Source organism: Pteropus medius, unplaced genomic scaffold (genome assembly GCF_902729225.1).
Source record: "Pteropus medius unplaced genomic scaffold, Ma_sr-lr_union100, whole genome shotgun sequence".
Classification (NCBI taxonomy): domain Eukaryota; kingdom Metazoa; phylum Chordata; class Mammalia; order Chiroptera; family Pteropodidae; genus Pteropus; species Pteropus medius.
This window is the reverse complement of record NW_024351543.1, coordinates 11221961-11245627: the sequence shown is the minus strand read 5'-3', so window position 1 is coordinate 11245627 and position 23667 is coordinate 11221961. Positions and strand designations below refer to the sequence as shown.

The 23667-nt window shown below is 33.7% G+C and overlaps 1 protein-coding gene across 9 annotated transcripts in view; it reads left to right on the top strand.

Moving 5' to 3' along the window:
* The window catches only part of GOLGA4 (golgin A4), a 90956-nt gene that overhangs the window by 31480 nt on the left and 35809 nt on the right, over nucleotides 1-23667 (top strand). For 5 of the 9 annotated variants that reach the window (XM_039843321.1, XM_039843322.1, XM_039843327.1 and 2 more), the window contains 9 exons: nucleotides 56-112; nucleotides 3967-4065; nucleotides 4424-4553; nucleotides 5497-5684; nucleotides 5973-6056; nucleotides 8125-8272; nucleotides 18430-18608; nucleotides 20617-20745; nucleotides 23015-23170. In XM_039843321.1, coding sequence (XP_039699255.1) covers nucleotides 56-112; nucleotides 3967-4065; nucleotides 4424-4553; nucleotides 5497-5684; nucleotides 5973-6056; nucleotides 8125-8272; nucleotides 18430-18608; nucleotides 20617-20745; nucleotides 23015-23170 — 1170 coding nt within the window. Of the gene's footprint in view, nucleotides 1-55; nucleotides 113-3966; nucleotides 4066-4423; nucleotides 4554-5495; nucleotides 5685-5972; nucleotides 6057-8124; nucleotides 8273-18429; nucleotides 18609-20616; nucleotides 20746-23014; nucleotides 23171-23667 lie in introns of all 9 variants that reach the window. The other 4 variants (XM_039843325.1, XM_039843330.1, XM_039843328.1 and 1 more) reach the window with 2 other exon arrangements.

Genomic DNA, 23667 nt, shown 5'->3' with positions numbered 1-23667 from the left:
TGTATTACTATGTCATGCAGTTGTTTAAATCAGCATTTTTTCCTTCTATTTAAAGGGTATATTAAGTCAGAGTCAGGATAAAGCACTTCGGAGAGTTGCGGAATTAAGAGAGGTAAGTTGTAGTGATTAGTATGTTGAAAATAGTAATTAAATCTCTCAGATTTATCAGAACTATTGTATTTGCTGGGATAGTTTCATATGCATTTCATTAGTTATAATAATAGCTAACCAGCCCCGCCTACAAGACCAGGGATCAATTCCTACAGTTTTTATTTCTGTGGTTTTCCTTAGGTATATGTCATTGGTGGAATTAGTGAAATAAAATTGTCTTACTTAGCAATAGACTATCATTTCCCTGCATAAACAGTCAGTAGCAACGTCTAAGGCTATCTATCCTTTTTCTAATTTAAACGACGAAACCAGCATTCTTAGGCATTCTTTCCATATCAGAAAAGAGAAAAGGCCTGCTTTGCTAGCAGGCCCCAGCTAAGCTCTTCTATTCAGTTGTAGGCATTAAGGGACTTAGAAAACTATGAGAGAGAATTGGCTAAAAGGCATCCCCTGCCACGATCTGTAGTAAGAAGTAGGTGTGCTAACTCTTCAAAGAAGGCCCTTTGCAACTCTGCGTCCCCTTTCTGGGAGCTAGTGAAGGGGTTGAAGTGACAGGTAATACAGAACTAATGGATATAGTATCATACAAATCCATAACTTTATTAAGTAACTTTATCTTCTTTTCTTAGGAAATACATATTAGAGCCACAGATTGACAAGTTTTAGTACTAGCTAAGATATATTTTTCAACCATAACCAGTTACATAACCTGGTTCCAGTTACTTAAAGAAAAATTTATCCTGTAATTAATATGTAAATACTAAGTAGGTTAAGTGAGAGTTTTGGGTACTTTTTATTTTGTTCATGAAGAGAAAAATGTCCTTCAACTAAATAATATAACCCATGGTCATGATTACCACTTAATTAAATATTTAAAGTGATATAAGTCATAAAATGTTTTGTTTCTTTGTGATTAAAGTCTGAATAGAAGCTTTGCAAAGTTTCATTAGTACTTTCTTGATTTAGATAGGCCAGATTGAGTATAATTATTTTGCTATACTAAGACATTCAGAAAGTGTTTTTTAGTATTTTATTTCTTCCCCATGTGGTTATGAACATATGCATGAATAGAATCCAAAATCTTTCCTAGTATTTTCTGGAGGACAGACAAAACAGAACATTTGTTCTGTATCAACAAATATTATGTCTTATGTCAATATCTAGCATATTAGTTATTTTTTAATGAATCAGATAAAGAAGCAAAAGTAAAGTAAAAGCATTACCAGTAGATACCCTGTAATGTTTTTTTTTTTTGCCTGTTTTTGACTCTTATAACATGAACAGATATTAAACAGGAATATCATGCTATGAGAAAGTGGTAATTATGCTATGTAAATTATGAGCTCATCTAAGTAGATAGGACTCTCTTATTCCCTTTTAGGGCCAGTTAAATGGGGAATAAATGAAGACATTGTCTTAGATGTTTCTTCCTTTCTCTGTCCTGCTGTCTGTATAGTGTGTACTTTTTCCAGGCTCACCCAGATGCAATTCATTATAAGCAGTTGCTGTTCTCGGAGCTGATTTTTAGGGAGGGAGGGTTCATTTTTGCAGCTTGAAATCAGCTCTGAACATAATGGATAACATTGGGCTGAGATAAAAAATAGCGCAACAGTTAAAGGTATTTGATACATTCTACTCATCAGAATTTCTCTCTAAGGAAATAATCAGAAAGACCTTGCAAAATTTATGCATAAACATGTTAACCCCAGGTTTGCCAAAATTTAGAAAACATCTAAGTGGTCAATAATAGGAGAATTATTGAATTAGTTGTCATATTTAATAATATTATAGAGCCATTTATTATTTTACTAAAAAGTTCAATTATATTATACTTCAGTCGCTTATTCCCATGACTTGAACAGGGATTATTAGTTTAATCAGTTAACTGAAGGGAGCATTATTGACTATATTCAGTGACAAACTAGGTTGAAAATATTTTTTTAACAATTACTAATTTAAATCTAATCTGGAAATATATTTATTGGGATTTCTGAAAGAGTTACTTTTCTCTCATAGGCTTACATTTTAACAAAATAGTTTGGGCGATGGAGGTTAATATATAAACCGTCAGATGATAGTAAATATTGAACATAGTTTTTCATCTCGAAGTGGCTAACGTGCAGATTTTTCCCCCTAGTAAGATTCTGAATTTTAAGATTGGATTTAGAATCAGTACTTGGCATCGGTTGTTGTCGTTGTTGTTGTTGTTTTTTTGGAAAGGATTTAGTCAAGTTGTTAGAATTTTTAAGAAAAACATTCAGAACCTGAGAACCATAATGTAAATTGAGGCATATTTGTGTGCTGTTAGGGATGCTGTGTAACAGAGTCTAGTATGTAGGATGTAGAAAATTGCAGAAGTGAATTTTAAAGAAAGTAAAGGACTGCATTGCTTTAAGGAGATGGGCAGAGGTTCCAGACTAAAGAAGTGGCCTGTGCAAAGTCATGGAGGACAATGTTTTTCAGACTGTTGGATTTCATGGACTGAAAAATTAACTCCAGGTCCTTTCAGAAATGGGAGAAAGAATTGTCATAGGGCTGCTTTTTTTTTTTTTTTCAAGTATATACATCAAGAATAAGGAACCAGATTCTTCTTTTGTTATTATTTCATGAAAGGAGGGTTTTTTAAATAACAAAAAATTAGGAAGTACATATACTCAGAAGAAAGTATAGTTGTTTAAATGAAAGATTTAGATCTAAGCTAAAAACTCTCTACATTTTCCTCTGTTTCTTCCACCATGAATGGATTAAAACTTCATTCTGGACATGTTCTCATCCGAAGACCAGCATCTGGAGACTGCTGCTGTGGGGGGAAGTCAAGACAGGAGTTTTTAGTGAAACAGTAAATAATGTGCTGGAGATCTTGGGCATTGTGGGTGTGGTGGAGAAAAAGGACAGTGAGTGCCAGGCAGTTAATGCCTCAGTGTTCTGAGAATTAGTAAATTTGAAACAATATAAGAAGAGGGCGTTGCATATAAATCTTTGAAAATATTTTTCGAGGAAAATTTTCTAGCAAATATGTGAGGGATGGATCAAGTCAGAGGAAGACTTGAGGTAAGAAAAGTAGGAATCCCAGAAAAATAGAGGGGTTCTGATGGGATATCTAAAATGTTCTAGAAGTTAATCCCCAGCATTCCAATGGAGTACATGTAAGGGAGAAGAACTGAGGACACAGGACTGAGCCCAGAGGAGTTGATGCATATAGAATCAATGAAGGACAGAGAGGAGACACAGGATTATAGAGAGGAGCCCCGAAGCCAAGGAAGACAGGGACATTGAGGAGGTAATTACTGGTGACTCGTGTGGCAGACGGGTAACAATCATTGGATTTAGTTAGGAAGGCTCTTTAATGACCGAAAGAAAGCCACATTTTTAGTAATTTCAGGAACTTGAAATTTTACTGTTTGGTGATCAACTAGTTGAACCTTTGCATTTTACAGATGAGGAACCTTCTGATTTTGGCTATTGAACACTTTTGTGTATTCGGAGGAGGAAGGCTTTATGGGCTATTTAATTTTCGATCAAGTGAATGTAAGATGGCACAGTAGTAAGATGTCTTAAAGTAGGATGAAGTTTTACTTTTATCTTAAGAAATTAATTTTTTAAATTCTCTCCACATTATCAATTCAGGAGTCATAGCTACAAAAACATACTATCTCTTCTTGGATCTTCATATTCTTTAAGGAACAAAATTCTTTGCTCGTGTAAATACTAATGTTTTAAATGCTAATTATTCTTAATGTTGCTGATACTTAAGAGAAATGCAAGTGTGGATTGATCATGTTTTTACTTTGAAAACTTCAAGTTTGTATTTTTGGTTTTGTGCTGAAAACTTCCTATAAAATCCTTTATGTTTAGGAGCTCCAAATGGACCAACAAGCTAAAAAACATCTCCAAGAGGAGTTTGATGCTTCTTTAGAGGAAAAAGATCAGTATATTAGTGTTCTCCAGACTCAGGTAAAGATTAAAAGTGTGGAATTTTTGGATAAAGAAAAATAAAGTAGTTGTAATGGGATGTGTAATAATTTCCAGATGTTTAAAAAAATGGCCTATTTTAAAAACTCGTTGCTTTTCTTCAATTAACTTTAAGGATAATTGTTGATTTATTGTGTCTTTTGGCTAACTATGATGTCACTGAAAGTAGCAAATATAAACAAAAACTGCATTGAAAGGAAACTTTTTGTTTTAATTTTTTTCCTTCAATATAGCAAAAAGGATACCATTTACTCTATCCTCTTTTTTTTTTTTTTTAAGAAAGTCCTACTGCCATAGTTTCTTTTGAATCATTTTTTTCTAATGAAGAACTTTTTTTTAGGTTTCTCTGCTGAAACAACGGTTACGAAATGGCCCGATGAATGTCGATTTACCAAAACCACTCCCTCAGATGGAACCACAGGCCGAAGATGTCACTAAAGAGAATACAGAGAGTGTTGTAGAGCCAGTTGGTAAGCTTCATCTTGTCAAAATGTTAATTTAAAAGCTAGAGGAGGATGTTGAGAGATTCTAGGGCATGAGTTAGTAGATATGGGCTGAGATAGAAATGTCCTTGATCCTAACATTTCCAGAAAGATGCAAGAGTTTTTGTTGTTTTTTTTGTTCTTTGTTTATTGTTGTTGCTATTCAGGAAAAAGTAACTAAGTAATTGTTTTAAGACTTGAAAGTCTGCAAGTAGTAGCACTACATTTTTGTTGTAATTGAAATCAATTTATTATATTATACTGTTTTATTGATAACAGTAGCTAGATTTCATATAAACAGGTTACTTCTATTCAAGATTAATGAATATGCTATTTGTAATTGTTTATAAGTTTTTAAGTAATATTGCTTATGTATTTCTACATTCAAAGATGCCTGTATTTGCCCTATCTATAGCTTTCTAGCTGGAAAAGAAAATAATTAAATCTTTTTTAAAAATCCATTTATAGTTCCCCTTTACTCTTTGAGGCTTTGAAATACATATTCAGTGAAATTTCCACCTTTTATTTACCAGCTTTTTCTCTGAAAGAGATTTATGATCAACTTTTGGTCCAGCCAAAGCTAGAGCAGGTATCTATCTGAGCAACCTACCTGTAAGGGGCCCTGAAATTCCCCTGGAGCATGAGAATGTCATTCGTAAGTGTAAGGAGATGGAGAAAGCTGTATTTACCAGAACTTCTGTCAGGACGAGATTAGAATGCATTGGAAAGAGTACTTTATTAATCCTTTTGGGATGGGAGCTAAGACACAAGGGACCCTGGAAAGGACCCTCTCTTGTTGATCTGGCCTAGAGTATAGCAGTGTGTCGGGGTAAGAATACACTCCTGTGTACCAGCAGAGTTAAGTGTTCCCAGGGAGCCTTTATTTTATGTTCCATATTGACTGCCCTTGCTTTTGTTTTATTGTTAATAGTGGGAGGTGGAGCTTCTGCTAAAACACAGGAAATACTTCAGCAAAGAGTTAAGCGTCAGGAGAATCTACTGCAGCGTTGTAAGGAAACAATTCAGTCACATAAGGAACAATGTACACTTTTAACCAGTGAAAAAGAAGCCCTGCAAGAACAACTAGATGAAAGACTTCAAGAACTAGAAAAGATGAAGGTAAAAGAGCACGTGAGTTTTGTTTACGGGAGCCCCATAACGCTAAATCCACAGGCCCCAGCGTGGCCTGCAGCATCTCTGGAAAGCCTTCTCCCTTCCTCCAGAGACAGCAAAGAGGGGGCACCCAGGTGCCCTAGGCTTCAGAGCATTCACCATACTTTTGAGATATCCTGTGTACTTTTCTCCTACTAGATTATGAGAAGTATCTAAATTAGATAAACTGTTTAGAGTTCCCATATGAGGAGAAACTTTATTGGAGATGGAAATGAATTTTTAAAATTTTTTTAGGAGCTTCATATGGCTGAGAAGACTAAACTTATCACTCAGTTACGTGATGCAAAGAACTTAATTGAACAGCTTGAACAAGATAAGGTAAAACTGCTTATGATACTAAAATTTGTCAGGGGGCCCCAAAATTCACTTTTGGAAGCAGTTGGAAGCATTTAGACTAATGCTTTCCAAGATTATTGCAGCTGCTTCCATGAAAAATCATTTTCGTTTTTATTTCTAGATTTATATAACTATTAGCATTAGCTTTGTATCATGAGAAGCTGATTCTCTGTGATTTCTTGGTCTCAGTTAGTATTTTGATTTATAGATTAGAATAACTGTTGCAAAGGAAATCTGTTTATAGTACATAATTACTTTTCAGAGAAAAGTTAAATTATTTATAGTTAAATCATTGCTAAGTATGAATGACATAAGTATTGTCTTTCAAATATAATGGAAACAATAATCTTTCAGATAAATCGCCTAAAAAGTAAAGAAGTAGTAATGAATTAGCATAAAGAGAATTTTCTGTAAGTGAATTTTAGAATGTCTAGGTGAGATTAGTAGTTTGGAGCTGGAGCAGCAGTGGTAGCTATGGCAGCAAAAACAGCTGAAAAATTCATGGGCAGACAGTTTCGAGCTAATTCTGTCAGCCCCAGGTTCTTGGGTCCTTTTTATAAAGCAGCTTCCAGTTACATACCATCCACCATTTTCTTTAATATGACACTTTGTAGCTACAGTATTTTAAGTGACCTTGTTATTAAGAACATGTCAGAGCTCTTCTATTGAAATCTATCGGCAAGCTTTTCATTCTATAATATTTTGCTAGATTCTATTCCATAAACTACATGAAGGTCCACTTTGAAAAAAAACTCTTTTATTCTGAAAAACTTAAAACATTTATAAAAGTAGAAAGATTAATGATATGAATTCCTCTGAACCCATCACGTAGCTTTAATAGTTAATATCCATGGGTAATCTTGTTTCACCGACCCCCATTATCCTCAACGCAGGATTGTTTTAGAACAGATTCAAGAAGTGTCATCATTTCTTCCATATGTAGTTTAATGTGTCTTTAAAGGACTCATTTTTATGAAAATATAACCATATAATTATGATCACATCTGAAAATTTAATAATTCCTTAATATGATGATCTAGTCAGTTTCATATTTTTCCTTTTGCCTTATTTTTTTTCTAGTTTTATGAATCAGATTCAAATAAGATTCTTTCATTGCAAGTGATTGATATAACGCTTAAGACTGCTTTTAATCTATGTTTCACTGCCCTCTTTCTCTCTCTCTCTCCTTTTTGCTGTTGTGATTGGTTTTTGAAGAAACTGAAAGCCCACAATTTTGTTTTGAAATTTCATATAATAATGCCCTACTTACCTAGTTTTTATCAGTCCATTAATATTAGACGTCTGGAAGAGTCATACAGTAAAACAGGGGTTGACAATCCCTGGAAGTAATTTAATAATCGTCCAAACACCATAAAATAGCTGTCACAAAGTCTTATTTTTCAGGGGCAAATTGAACCACCCCGATTTTTGTTAGTCACAAATGATTGAGTGGGAAGTCAGTAACAATTAGTAAGTTGGAGGAAGGGAGTGCCTCAATGACATTCTAAGGAAAAGTGGTGAGATAATAGACTGTCACAAGAGGAAAGAGAAAAACCAAGTAGATCTGTACCACAGTCTTAGTCCATCCAGTGTGGCAGCAGTAACCTTACACTTAGCAGCCTCTGAGGCTGTCTCCATGTTACAGCACAGATTGATTATTATAGTTCATGATGGCTGTGAGCCAAGCACAAAAGGTCGTATTTTGTTCATTATAAACTGTACACTAAGATTGGGAAAATTATAGAAAACATTTGTAGAAAGATTATAAGTTTTTAAACTATGTTTTTAATACTTAAAATATTAAATTTACTATTAAAATAATTTTTTATATCAAAAATACCCTGATATCATGTCAGGTAACGAAGGTTATTGTAGTATATAGTGCAGCATATAATGAAGAACACAGACTTCAGGTTGTGAAATGAAGAAATAATTCTTGGGCTGTATTTAGTAAGATATTATGTTTTCTGCCTTTTAAAGTAAGTTTGATATTCCTATCGATGATGCAGTTTTGTTATGTAAAGACTTTAGAGTCTGTGCTTCTGTTTAGGGAATGGTAATAGCAGAGACAAAACGGCAGATGCATGAAACCCTGGAAATGAAGGAAGAAGAAATTGCTCAACTTCGTAGTCGCATCAAACAGATGACAACCCAGGGAGAGGAATTACGGGAGCAGAAAGAGAAGTCTGAGAGAGCTGGTAAGAACTCAGGGGTTATTTTATGTTAAAGCTCAAAAGTCAATTAAAGTGGTTGGCCAATCAACATTTAGAAAAATTAGTTAAGTGTTGATAAAAGTATTTAACTGTAGAAACTCTTTATAAGACACTGAACTGTTCCTTAGAGGAGGCAGGGCTTGGTAAACTGTGGCCTGTGGGTGAAATCCAGTCCATGCATGGCCTGTTTATGTAGGGCTCTCAAGCTAGGAATGATTTTTACATTTTTAAGTAGTTGGAAAGAAGAAGAGTATGTGACAGAGACTATATGTGGCCTGGAAAGCCTAACATTTTATTTTCTGGCCCTTTATAGAAAACATTTGCTGTCCACTGCCTTAGAGCATCAAAATTCAGGTTAACAATTTTGGAATTCCCTAACTAGACACAGCATGGTACATATTAAATAACTGCTACATTATAGGTGCCGTAGGGTAAACGAAAAGTATAAGATATAATTTGCTTTTTAAGGGAATAGTGAATAATTCAGTGTTATAATAGTATTATGTTTCGATACAATAAATACTAAGCTATAAATTGGAGATACCAGCAAAGTATTCAATAAGGCGCAATACTGAGTAATGCTAGGAAAGAAAGGAAAGAGATTAGAAAGTGGAGACAACAGAATGAACTGGTGCCTGCAAGTTAGTGAGGATGTGAGTTTTAAGTTAGGCCTCAAATAATGAATAGAATGGGCCTAAACAGAGAGCTCGGGGGCAGCACACATTTCAGAGGCTACAAGACCCTAAACAAACACAGTGAAACACAGTGACCATAGTGGGTGTGTGAATTAACTGAAAACCATTCTTGCTGAAGTGGGAAATAAAGTTGGATTGTGAGGCAACTGACTATTAAAATCTTAAAAGGTGAGTAGCAGAGTTTAGAGTTTGGCATACAAGGCAAAAGGAAACCAGTATTAGGAAAGCATAATGTGATGGAAGCTAGTGTTTTATGGAGAAAAGAAATGAAGTGGGAAGTCAAGCTTAGAAGCAAAGAGGGAAATATATGTGTGAGGGACTGAGAGCTTCGGCCGCCTTAACTAGGATTGTGGATCTGGGAAGGAGAGGAAGTGTACATTCTGCAGAATTTGATATTGGATCAACTTAGTGAATCTAAGATGACTCCAAGGTCTTTAGTTTAGGAGACTGAACTAATGAAGGAAATCTAAATGGGGAAGTTGAGGAATGGAAAGAAATGATGAGTTTACTTAGATACTTTCAATTTGAGCCAATCAAGAGCTTTCCAAATGGAATTGACTTGCAGGAATTTGGAAATAGGAAAGTGGAGCATCTTTCAGGAGTCACTGGCATGAGGTTGAAGCCAATGGATAAATTTGTAGGAGAGGCTGATTTCTCTGATAGTTTTATAGTAGTAGTAGTAGCAGGGGCAGCAGTATCACTACTGCTAACACTTACTTAGCATGTATGTACTTCGGCCGCTGCTATTGCTGCTACTACTACTGATAGCCAACACTTAGGTTATTTTATGCGAGGCTCTATTATAAATGCTTCACTCATATTTACTGGTTTGTGTACTTGTACTTTAATCACAACTTTTATGAAGTGGGTACTATTATTATCTTAATTTTACAAAAAAATATAAGAACATAGAAGTTAAGTAACTTGCCTATATTCATACACAGAGAGTAAGTGTGTATATTCAGGATTCGAATCCAGGCATTTCGAGTCCAGAGTCTGTGCTCTTAAGCATATTGATCTTGAGTTTGGCAGAGAGAAATAAAGTTACCCAAGAAGTCACAGGAATCGTGAATAGTTAACACTTTTGGGGGTAATATCAGAGGCGTTTTCAGAAGTGGAGAAGGTAGGATGAAGACTTTCAAGGTATTTTTAATTTGATGAGGGTTTAATTCCAAGGATATAGTTTTAGAAATGTAGAAACTAGATTGTAAGGTTTAAGGAAGTGAATGGGTCTGGATGACAGAAGTAGTTGTTTGACACCAAATGTGCACATAAGTATCTCCCCATCTCCTTACATTTTATTGGTAAGTGGCAGAGGAATTTAGTTGATTCTGTTTTCAGTAAACCTAAGAAAATTACTGTTCAGAGAACATTAATAGACAACAGCTCTCTGATGATAATTTCTGAAGACTTATCTGAAGCAGTTTGAGAGTGGCGAGACATTGTTAAACAGGTTTGTTTCAGTGAACAGAAAACCTAGTGCATAGTCTCAGCTTCTCATATCAAGCCTTTCCACTTTTAGGACTTCTTTTGTTGACTCATGTAGTTAGTCAAGAGAAAATAATGCAGGTTAAGGAATTCAATTTTCTTTAAAATTGAAGTATCTTATCAGGAGTCTATCAACTTGAAGTATATCAAATTGAAAGAGCTAAAAGATGTAAAGATAGACAAAATATAGTTAATTCACATGTAGGATAAAATTTCTTCAGGCAACTGTTCTAGTCAATTCTTTAATAATATAGCCTCCCTTCTCCAAAACACAGATATATTTTATCTTTAAATGTGATTTTCATAAAACTATTATAAATAATCAATAGCCTATAAATTGAGAAATGTCTCTGTTAATAGTACTGTCAAATATTAAAAGTTAAAGAGAAAAATAAGATTTAAAGTTATTTGCTATATATTCACTTTGGAAAGTCTTTGGATCACACAGTTATGAGTGCTTTTCTAGGTATTTAATTATTATTGAGGTATCATAATTATTGAGGGCTATGATACCGAGTTGTAACACAGATTCCACATTGAAGATATCACCTTTTAAATCTATAATAAAAACTAGTTTAGCACACAAACTACATTTCATCTAATGGCCTTAGTTGAATCTGAACTGAACTTTTCAAATATAAAATGATTCTTAGATAGTTCACTTATAAAATGCATATGCCAATTGACAGAAAAATTCGAATTTAGTACTAAAAGTAAGAAAAGGTCTTTGTAAAAGGAGTAGAGTTTCCATAAATAGTCAGTGAACATCATCTGGTTCTTGGAGAATTCAGTTGCTCTGTTAAATATTTGTCTTTCTCTTAGAGTTAAAATTCAAGGGCTAAATACATAAGAGCTGGCCATGTGAAGTAAACATTAACATCATTAAAGCTGGCAGTTGTTAAGATTTTTAGAAGTAAATGTGTCTACATAAAATAATTACCAAAGAATATGAACTTTCCTCATGCATTTTCACCTCTAAAATATTTAACCAATATATTTAATAATTCTTGACATGTAGATGTTAGTAGACAAATAACTAATTTCTTTGGCTTGCTTATTCTGGAGGTCAAGATCAGCTCACTATATTCTCCTCTACTTTTCTTGGAAAACAATCTATTGCACTGCTATTCATTTTTTTCCCAAATGAACTGTGATGGCTCCCATATGTTGGAGGACAAAGGGAATTTGTCTATTATTTTTAAAAGAAAAATTTTATCATAAAATACTGAGACTATGTGAATATGGTGGCATGCCTATTTTAGGGGGCTGTATCAACCTGTAGTACTTATTCTACTCCATAGTGGAATTGTCAGGCAGGTTTTTTGAAGTATGATACTATAGTACTCTTGTTTTTATTAAAATTATTTATTTTAATGGATAAAAAAATAAATATATTCATCATAAGCATTTTAGTATAACTGTTGATACTATTCCTTTCTAGATGTTACTTAAGAACAGATGGTCATATCTCCAAGTAACCAGGTTTTAAACTTGGAGAAGTCTAGTGACTGAGCTTACGTGCATAATGCTGTATTTTATAGGTGCTGAGTATTACTAATTGTCTACAATATTATCTCTTCAGTGCAGCACAAGTGCAGAATATTAATGCTACTAATGTTCACACTAAGTCTTGGCAATTTTGTTTGTGTGCGTGTGTGCATTTAACCAGGGTATGAGGTTGGGGTAGCTGGCTAGTTATTAATGCAGTATGTTACCAGAAAAAAAAAATAGAGAAAATGAAAGCACATCACTGTTCAGCACACTTCTATTTAATGTTTTTTTCTGATCTTTATTTTTATATTTTGTAAATAATACTATTTTATATATACAATTTTGTGTGCTCCTTTTTTTTTTTTTTGCCATTTATAACATTATATTAGGAGTACTTTTACATGTTGCTAAAGTACTAACATTTTTTAATGGCTGTCAGAATGCATATCCATCACTTACTTAACCATTTCCCTATTGATCAATATCTAGATTATTTTTATATTTCTGCTATTATGAATAATACTGTAACAACTTGTAATACAGCTTATTCCATATTTGAGTTTTTTCTCAGGATAAATTCTTACCCATGGACTAAATCTTTTTGTTAGTACCTTCAAGTGACCTAAATATAGCCAATACAAGAAGAGAAATCGCACCATGGCGTGAACCCCCACCAGTCCTTTAAGATGTTCTTGCCTACAGTTACGCGAGATGTACACAGCATTCTGCTTGCATTAGGAAAGCTACCAGAGTGCTGCGCTGTCTTTTGCAAGCCCCGTTTTCCTTTCATGTATCCTGTCTTTGCTGGAGTTATGTGTTTTATATGATTGGCTGCATTTAAAATCTTAGATTAACTCAACGTTCTTTGCTTTTTTATTGCCATGTTGTGTTTGTGCAGGAAATAAGTTTTTTATTCATTTGTATAGTATAGACTTGATATACCAAAGACATTCTGTGGAATGTATTTATTTGATGTTTGAAGGACCCTTTAAAATAGTTTTATGTATTTAAATAATGTGTAAGATTTATGCATATTTATATAACAAACAAAAATCACGTGTATACTTAAGTGCTTTATTAGTTGTTGATAATTTATGTAACAGAGTTTTCTTAGAGTCTTAAGTCTCACAAAACATCTTATTTTTGTACATCCACACATGCCAATAAGTGAATCATGGTGCCTTTCCCAAGCCTTGTATGAACAGGACTGGGGTAAGGGCTATTTTATTTTCTTATCATAGATACTTAGGATGAGCTTTACAAAGAAAATTCCATGTTTCTCAGGCAAAAGAAGTATGAATTAAAGTAGAATTTAAGTCTGCCATGTTGGAAAAGAATTATGTACATATTTTGTCACTAAATGAATACCTGATGGAAAAATTTATTTTAAGTGGAATTAGATTTTAAGTTGTTTGTTAATAATCATGAATTTCTGGTGCTTGATACATTTCTACAATAGTAACCGTGTGTCCATATGTTTATACAGTCATTTTCACCCTGCACTTGTACCCTTGGCACTGTCACTGTTACTGAAAAGCATCAAACTAGAAGAACACACTTTACTAGAGAATTATGTACTTGCTTAGCTTTAGCTTCATATTTTTCAAGACATGTGTGATGTTTTTAAGGTATTTAATGGATAAATTCACATGGTTAATGTAAGGAGTACATGAAATTTTAGATAGATCTGTAGCTTTTTAAAAGTCGAAGTGTAGTCTATAGAATGAATCTTGTTAGTTATTTTGGAAAGTGGCTTAAAAGTAGATTTCCATTGTAAATGTAGTGTTTATTAAATCTCCAAAGACCCCAGTTCATATATAAATATCATGCTATCTGGTTTGTGCCACTGGGTGGTGGTATTATTTTATTTTCATTTAAACTCTAGCTGAGCAGTTTTCAGACTTTATGATCTCAGGGACCTCTTTACACTCTTAAACCTTATTGACGATTCCAAAGAGCTTTCATTTATGTGTAGCGATACTTATTGCGTTGGAAATTAAAACTAAGAAATTTTTAAAAAATTTGTTTAGTTCATTTAAAATAACAAATATAAACCTATTACATACTAGTATAGTTTTATGAAAATTACCTATATTTTCCAAAACAAAATTTAGTGTGAAGAATAGCCTTGTTTTACATTTTTGCTTATCTCATTGTTTGGCTTATAGAAGATATCTGGACTTTATATCTGTTTCTGCATTTAGTCTGTTCTAATATGTTATTTTGGTTGAAATATACGAAGAAAATCTGCCCTCATGCAGATTAAGTATTTGGAAAAGGGAGGACCTTCTGGCCCCCTACAAGGGTGTCAGCACCCTGGAATCTTTGGACCATACTTTGAAAACTGCTTCTCTAGACTTTTGCTTTTATTCACAAAAGAGGCTTGATGATTGGGTGGGAATTCTGATAAACAAAATTATTTTTTGTTTCTTTTTCTGTTAATTTGCATTTTATTCATTTTGTGGTATTACCTGTGTGTTTTTAGTTTAATACCACATGCATCTTAGTAACTGTTTTGCTGGGTTAAAGGCATAAGTACTGGCTTACTTATTTATTCATGATGTTATTAATCAGCTTCTTAGGAGCAACAGTTCATCCACACTTCTGCATGTTTGTTTATTCCCCGTAGTGGGAGTAGAAGTGGGTCTTTTTGTGCTTAGAGTAAAGTATCCTCTAGGACAGAGCAACAAAATAGTAATGCTACCTAGTATCTCAGAATTCTGGCATCTGTAATACAGTTGGTAAGGATGTTGAGGATATGGAGACGAAAAGGTGAAGGGGCAAAAGCAAATGCCACATTCTTCCTACTTTCATCTCTTTTATTTTTCTTCTCCTCTTACTACTTCAGCGGGGTGTGTGTGTGTGTGTGTGCACGCGCGCGTGTGCATGTGCAAAAAAATTTTTTTATGTCACCCAATGTGTAGCATATGTCTGGCAGATGGCAAACATCCAATAAATATGTAATGAATGAATGGTTGGATTATTGAGCTGTTGCCAGCCTTTTTTATTTAACTCTTATAGTGAGCATTTGTCCATTTTTATAATTCCCAAGGATGTGAGTGAACCTCATCTGAAGTGGAAAGTGAGGAACTAGCAGTTAAAGACCTCTCCCCATATTTTACTTTCGGCAGAGGACCATCCTTAATAGTCATTAAACTTTTGCCTAGAAATATTTCCAAAGTGTTTTTTAATTAAAAATTGCCTGAGATACATTGAATTTTTTTTTTTGGAAGAACACAGTGTGTTCTTGCAACATTTGGTGGCAGTTCGTGCTTAGCCTTCCCATTGATGTGTGCCGTGACCGTGATTTTCCCGCGCACTCTTGCATGTTGGCAGAAGACTAGTCAGCTGTGGCTGATGCACGCTTTCATTCTCCCCACTCACTTCTCCTTTGTCAGTAATTGGAAGTTAAATTATATTGACATACAGAACAGACTTCTTTAGTACTAATATTAAAATCCCAGCATAGTTTTATTTTGGGAAGAGTGGGGAATTTGCTTTTAGGATATTATGGGCCATGGACACCACTTTACTATATCTGGTGGTTGCAGCATCAGAAAGTGAGACATTTTTGGTTAGTAAGTAAACTCTCAGTGTATCCTACTTCAACATTGAAATGGGACTCATTATTGGAGGCAGACTTCCTATAAGGAAGTGGCTTCATTTGTGGTACAGCGTAGAATCCAGAATGGGTTTGTAATATGTTTTCTATATGTGGACATGTGCACTATGTTTAATTGTTTTTTTTTTTTTTTGGTGCTTAACATTTTTGCAAGGCAGGGTGGAGAAGGAAAGCAGTTGAGTTTTTGTGTGTCTGTCAGAGATGTAACATGCTACTTTTTGTTCAGAGTTAGAAACTCTCAGTAGTTGAATGGTTTAGAAATTGTGATTTAGTAAGATATATTATTATTATTACTCAACTGAGTTTCATCAATGTCAACATTCTTAGTTTTTAAAAATAATGCAAGGTAAGGATCATTCTTTAAATACAATTTTAGAGTTTTACCATCGATGGTAAATTCAAGTTGCTTTATCATCTGAGGGAAAAGTTGGATGCCTCAGTTCTTGCATTTGAATGAAGACATTGAATGAAAACATCTCAAAGTTTTCTATCTAGGCATAAAATTATATGGTTCTTTGATATGGTAGCAGAAAGTGGGAGAGAGGATTAAATTTAGATTAATTGTGGAACCAGATATATCCTACTTTAATCATTATATGATGGATAATCAAATGACTTAGGAAAACAATTTCAGTGGATTTAACACTAAAATTAGAATGTACTGTCAGAGAAGGTTCTAAAATTTACCAGGTATAATTAGAAAACCTAATTACTGGAAAATTTATGTAAATAGGAACTTTGTGGTATGGATTTTTTGTTGTTTGAAAAAGTGAGAGTACTACATTTATTTTTATAATGTACTGGATTCTGGAATTTAAAAAATGAAAAAATTCACTAGGTATTGACTATATAGTTTTCTTTTATTATTGCTTAATTGACAAAAGTTTTTCATTTAAAATTCTTTTTTACTGGAAGGATATCAGAACTATCTTCAGGTTCTCCAGAGCCTTATATAAGATATTTCTATGAAGTGCTTTGAAGTGCTAAAATACAATTTTATGTGCTGAATAATAATAGTAATGAAAAGAAAAATGAGGTCATTTCTTTTTCCATTTTTTCTTTTCCCACATTTAAACCTTCAGCACAAATTAAGCAGTAAGCACTCTGTTATAGAACCTCTTTCACATAATTGGTCACTTTACTTGATTTTTAAGAAATTAGAAACGAATTTCTTGTTAGGTATAAGAAATATTTCTTTGTGTTTGACACTAGAATTTATAGTAAAAGAATAAAACAAAGACAGCATTTTTCTTTAAATATTTTATTTTCCAACGTATTTATATATGAGGATTATCATCTTGGTGTGTACAGACAAATACCAGTAGAGCTAGAATCTTTAAAATAATCTCAGCGAATTAATGTTCCTTTGAAATTTAAACTTTATTTGAGCCTCAATTTTATGTTTTGGGCATGTAAAATGAATAAATTTGATAGATTTCTTTTTATATTAAAGACTTATGGTTGCCAGCAAAGTTTTTGTTTAAATATTGAGCAAAGCAAGTTGTGTTTCCCAGTTGTTACTAGAATTCAGCCTTTCTTTTGCTTTTTTCTTTATTAATGCAATTTGCCATTAAGAAAATGCTTTAAGAACAGTTTTTGTCTTGAGGTATGAAATTTTCATGCCCAAATTACTGTCTGTTAAGCCAGGGTGTGGTTAATAAAAGGGCTTTTTTTCCTGAGATGCCATAGGTTGAAGTTCCACATTTTTCATATCACTGGGATTGAAAATACTACATATGTCAATGAACTGTCTCTCCTGACATATCTCTCTTGATAGGATTAAAAACCCATCTTGAAAACTGAAGTTATATTTATTGTCCATCTCTAAGATGAGGGGAAGTCTGGTGTCTTATATTCTATGAGGACTAAAGGAAATAATCTAGAATGATAATAACAGTAGGGTTTTTACAGGGTGTCAGGCCAGTAGAGAGAATACACACACATTCATATACAGTGCACACATGCACGCACATACACAAACACACATATACATATACACACAAATATACGTAAACGCACATGCATACATATTTTTAGTGCCAAGTTACCCATCTGTTGAACCCATCCTATCTGATTTTGTTTGATGATGGGTGAGCTGTCTGGCTTTCTTAAAGATCATAGCACTCTAGCCTAGATGATTGTTTTTGCAGGCCCTGAGTTCTTATCTCACCCAAGAACTCCCTGTGGGTAGTACTTTTCTATACACTGGTGAATCAGGTAAAGGTTTCTTTCTAGATAATGGCCCTAGTTTGAAACTTATACAAGTAGCCGGTTTCATTTTAAAATACATCGTTTATGTGATTGAGCCTTTAGCCAGTAAATGTTAAAAAAACAAAACAAAACTCTTTTTTTATTATATAGTTAGGAGATTTTTAAAAATAAGATTAGTCAAAGAAAAATTTTTCCATTCTTAATGTCGTAGCAAATATATATTACTCAATTATTGACAATAGTTAAGAACTGCATAACAAACAAAAAAGCAACTAAAATTATGTAGTACAGATGTAGTACAAGTCTTTATTTCTCTGACTTTGATATCTATAAGGACATTTGTGAGTGGAGTGGGGAACCATTAGTAATTTAATATTTTTTTCAACCTTCTGGCTTAAGTTCATACAGGCAATTCTATGATCTGAATGCAGAACTCTGACAAATTGGTGTCAGTGACTGAACGTTTCTTATGGCTTAGTTGAACTACTTAGACATATCTCTTGGCTTAAAACAATGATGAGTTTTTTAACCTGTCCTGCTACTGCTGCTCTTAGTTCCCATAAGTTGAATGTAAAACACGTTAGCTCAATGGTAGTATTTCTTGAGATACTTGTTTTCTGCCATTTTCATTATAGCTTTTGAGGAACTTGAAAAAGCCTTGAGTACAGCCCAAAAAACAGAAGAATCACGGAAAAAAATGAAGGCAGAAATGGATGAACAAATAAAAGCTATTGAAAAAAAAAGTGAGGAGGAACGCATCAGTCTTCAACAGGAATTAAGTCGGGTGAAACAGGAGGTCGTTGATGTAATGAAAGTAAGAATAATTCTAGATTGAAATGGGCTACAGTCATTTTAAAACTTAAGTCTTATGCTTCTCCTACAGTCTTTGCGTATGAAGAAGAGTTATTTTGTATTTTAACATTTGATTGTTTCATAATGTTCAAGATATAGGAAAAAAGTACTTTGATAGAGAAATGAATTTCTATCTTTTTAGATATACTCCTCAGAGATTGTCTCAGTATATAATTTTTTTTCTGTTTTATAATCTCTTTATTTTTTTAATACAAAAGACAGCATGTTATATATATGGTTCTATATTTGCTTTTCCACTTAATAATCTGTGTTGAAGATTGTTCCTTATCATTGATAATTGATAATGATGCCGCATTTGTTGAAGACTACTCAGGATTTCATTTCATGAATACCTCATAATTTAATCATGGATGTTAAAGTTTTCATGTTTTGCTATTGCAAATAGTACCTGTATTGTATTTGCTCACATGTATATTTCTTCAGGATAGATTCCTAGAAGTGGAATATTAACTCAGGCAAAGATATGTGTACTTATTAATTACTGCATATTTGTTATAAGCTCTATGGAGGACAGTTTAAACTCTCATAAGCAATGTATTAGAATATATTACCCCTTCACAAAGATGGAGCTACATAACTTTTTTATCTTTCCAAGCTTATCATTTAAAAAAAGACACCATTTTGTCTTAATGTGCATATCTCTTTCCAGTATGATAAACATATTTTTATATGTTTAAAAGAAATTTGTAGTTTTTCTCTTTGCGTTGCCTGGTCAAATCCTTGACTCACTTCCCTATTGGGCTCTTGGTCTTTTTCTTACTGATTTGTAGAAGCTCTTTACTTATAGTAGGAATTATCTGTTTGGCTATACGTTGCTTTTATCTAAATAATTTTTTCAGTTTGTTATATATTGACTTTGTTTATGGTTTTTTTGTTTTGTTTTGTTTGGGGTTTTTTCTTTTTCTTTTTCTTTTTTCTTTTTTTTTTGGCCATGCAGAAATTTTTTTCTTCCTTAAATACTATCAAGATTTTTGTTCTGCTTTAAAAATGCAATATCACTTGAGATCACTTTTTAAAATTCTATTTTTTTCTTCTGGCTTTACATGCTTTTTAATCCAACTGGAATTTATTTGGTGTATAGTGTAAAGTGAATGGTGTATGGTGTAAAGTTGGTAGGGATCCAAGTTTAATTTTTTCCAGATGACTACCAGATAGTCTCCAAATAATTTAATAATCCATGTTTTCCCCTCTGACATAACATACTATTTTTATTATATACTAAATTATTATAGTGCTACATATGGGTCTTTTTTCTGGATTCTCTGTGGTATTCCATTGCTTTCTCTGACCATGTGCTGTTATTACACTGTTATAATTACTCTAGTTTTATATGTTCTGCTATTTGGTAACCTCTCCTTGATACTGTTTTTTTTTCAGAAGAGTATTGGCCATTCTTGCATGTTTATTTTGTCTAGAGGACATTCCCCCAATTCTGCTTGTAGTTTTTTTAATTATACTAATTTTTTAGATTTATTTAAGGAGGTTTGATATTTTACAAGATTAAATCTTCCTATCCAAGAAAGAACAAGGTCAGTACTTTTTAATGAATAGTGCATGCCTGGAAAGCTAGGCATAATTAGATTGGTGCAGCCAGGGCAGTTGTGCTGTGGGGGAGTGCCCTCTCTGAGAGCATCCCTGTTTCCCCTACTGTGCTTCCCCATCCTGATGGGTGAGAAATATCCCTGTAAGATGTGGAAGCGGACCACATGGGACCGATTACTGCAGCAGCAGTTCTCCTTGTCTTAAACGAGGAGCAACATTTAACTGGTTTTTCTTTTAACTATCTAGAATTCGGTGACTTTTGATTTATGGGGGAGTATCTTCTGATTTTTTCCTCTTAAAAAGCTATTAGTGTGATGATTAAACTGTAATAAAGTATAACTTAGTTGTAGAGTTATGTATTTTATTCTGGGTATTGTTTTCATTTTAACTATTTGGATGATTTTCAGAAATCCTCAGAACAAATTGCTAAATTACAGAAGCTTCATGAAGAGGAGCTGGCCAGCAAAGATCAGGAACTGACCAAGAAGTTTCAGACCCAAGAAAGGGAATTTCAGGAACAAATGAAAGTATCTCTTGTAAGTACTTATTTTGTTTTTGCTAAAGGTCAACTTTGCAGCTTTATAAAGTTGTCATCCCTCATCCCTGACTCCCAGCTTGAGGTCAGATTACTGGCAACCTTGACTTTTAAATCAAGAGAAGACAGGATGTAGGCAGCAAAGAGGCTGTCAGAGCTCGTTAGTATTGTGTGAAAATTAAATGTGCTAACTTAACAAGCTTTCATTAATCATTTTATTTGTTGGTTTATCATCCCTCTCACTCTGGTGGTAGGTTATGATTAGGTAGAAGTAAAGGAGGAGATAGATCAACTGAAGCCAAGAACTGGTGACTCTATAACTCATGAAGAATGTCTAAAAACTCACCAGACTGAAATGTAGCAGAGCTCAAGGCCCAGAAAATTTTGACTGAAATATATTTTAAAGAAGAAAAAAATGAAAATGACCAAGTAGTTTTCATTTTAAGTAGAATAATCTCAACTGTAATTTTCAATCCATATGATGTTTAAAAAAATAAAGGAAAATAAAAACCGACTGAACTAACCAAATGAATTAACCAGAAAAGCAAAGATAAGCTTTTTTTGGAATAATATAATTTGAAAATTTAAAACGATAAATTTTTTTTCTCAAATTGTGAAAAGCTTCTTATATAAGTCATCGTAAGAAGTGTTAATGCCAAAAATTTAGTTTGCTTGTATATGTTATTATCCATAAGACAATATATATAATTTAAAAATACTTTCAGTGCAACAGAATGAGAAACAGTATTTGTAATCTTTTTCTTTTTTCACATATATGTAAATTTTCATTCTCAATTGGACCTGGGGCTCTGAGAATTTCCAGCAGCAATATTTCTTGAACTGAGTTAGGGAGTTCGCTTATCTTTGTGGGACAAACAGTGGATTTTCAGTGCTGTTGGCTTAGGTTAGGGGTTTAGTTTGTGGTTGTGACATGTACACGTACATGGGCACATAACTGTATTCTTTGTTGGTCCAGAAAGGAAATGAAGCAGTTTGTAAGAATACTGAAACTATAACAGGACAGCGTAAATTTAAAATAGGGGTGGGTATAGAAATAAAGGAACAAAGCAGGATATAAATGAAGTTGGGAATGGTGCTAAAAATTCTTATCATAAAGACTTATGGGTTTTTATACTGGAGTAATCGGCCATCGGGAGCACTGAGCCTTGATCATTGGCCTTGTTAAAACTGTGTTCAGGGAACTGATATATTCAGATATTCCGAGTAGAGAAAGCAGGACACAAACACACATAAAAAGCACATGCACTTGCTCCCTTCTACTCCCCATTCTATCCAGTTTTTCAGAGAAGTTAGCTTTGAGTTGAGAGTCCAAATTCAACAGACTATTAAAATTTCCTCTCTTATTTTTATGGGCACATAGAGATGTATTTAAAATATAGTTTACATTAAGCAATACAGTATGTTTAAAATGGTTTCAAATTGAATAGAAACTAATATTTTCTTATCAATCTATTTATAATATGGTGCAAAATCTTTCCTTAAAGCAATATGCTTCACCAGAGTGTAGTGAACTATAGTGAAAATATCACTGCTGGTAACACGAACCCTAAGTGATAGGTATGGATACGTATACTTAATTGGAATCCAAAGCCACTAAATGTTAAAAAGTGCTCTCTAGTGCTTCTCTTTTCAAATAGTAAACATTTTTAATGTGAATGTTGATATATAATAATGGCAATCAAAGAAGAAGCTTTTCAGGATTAATGGGACAGTAAAAGAGTCCAGATCATCTGAAAAGAGTTATGTAGGCTTTTATAAATATTTCCTTGATCTAATCCATATACTCACATGTAATCCTCTGAATTTGATTGGTTTTCCATGTGTGGTGCCCTGTTATAATGAGGTATTTCTCACAAATTATACAAACTTGTAACATAGTTTCTCAGCCTAGAGTTGAAAAAACAAACTCTGGAGTGCAGAGAAGAGGTAGCAGCACTTGTGTGATCCTTCACATTCAGCAGGGTTTTGCAAAACATTTTAAGTAGTGGAAAAATGGCAGATGTAGTGTGGTTACGGGAACAAAAATTTTCATATCAGTGGTAATTGTGCCAAAGATTGGCCAGACCACACTGTAAAGGCCACAGTCCCTCGTTTTTGCAGACTAGAGCATGGAACGAGAGAGGTTATGATATTGCCTACCTCACAGGGCTGGTATGCAGATCAAATGAAATCAATGAATCCTATGGAAGTGCTTTGGGAATGCTGAAGATTTATGTGAGTCTAAGGTGGTATTATTGTTTTTGGCACAGGAAAAATGTCAATCAGAATATTTGAAGATCACCCAAGAGAAAGAACAGCAAGAATCTTTGGCCTTGGAAGAGTTAGAGTTGCAGAAAAAAGCAATCCTCACAGAGAGTGAAAATAAACTTCGAGACGTTCAGCAAGAAGCAGAGACTTACAGAACTGTAAGTTTAAGTAATATTCGTGTTCCAGAGCTTGAAATTGTTTGAATATGAATAGTGTTACCTCTCCAGTCAGTATAAAGTTACAGGGAGGCTTTCGTTTTACCAGGTTAGATTTACATATACATATACTTCATTTTTAGGTAGTAAGAGCTATTCATGGGAGTGGTTTGGTGTTTACTACATAGTGCTCTGGCCCTGCCTTTAGCTGGCTGTATTTCATTCAGCCACTCACTCTGATTCTTTGCACTCATACTCTGCAGCATCTCTGCTCCATTGCTTACTCACCCTGATCTCTAGGAAGTGGCCTCATTTTGTAGGCAGCCCTTGCCCTGCTACCTTCCTGCTTGTCTAGCTTCATTTCATGTCATGTCCTGGACATAATTCTTACTCTGTTTGTATCACAGTACCTGCTTGTACATTAAAGTTTTTCCCAATTTCCCTGTATTAAACATAGTCCTATAATGAACATATTTGTATATATGTCTCAGTGTGTACTT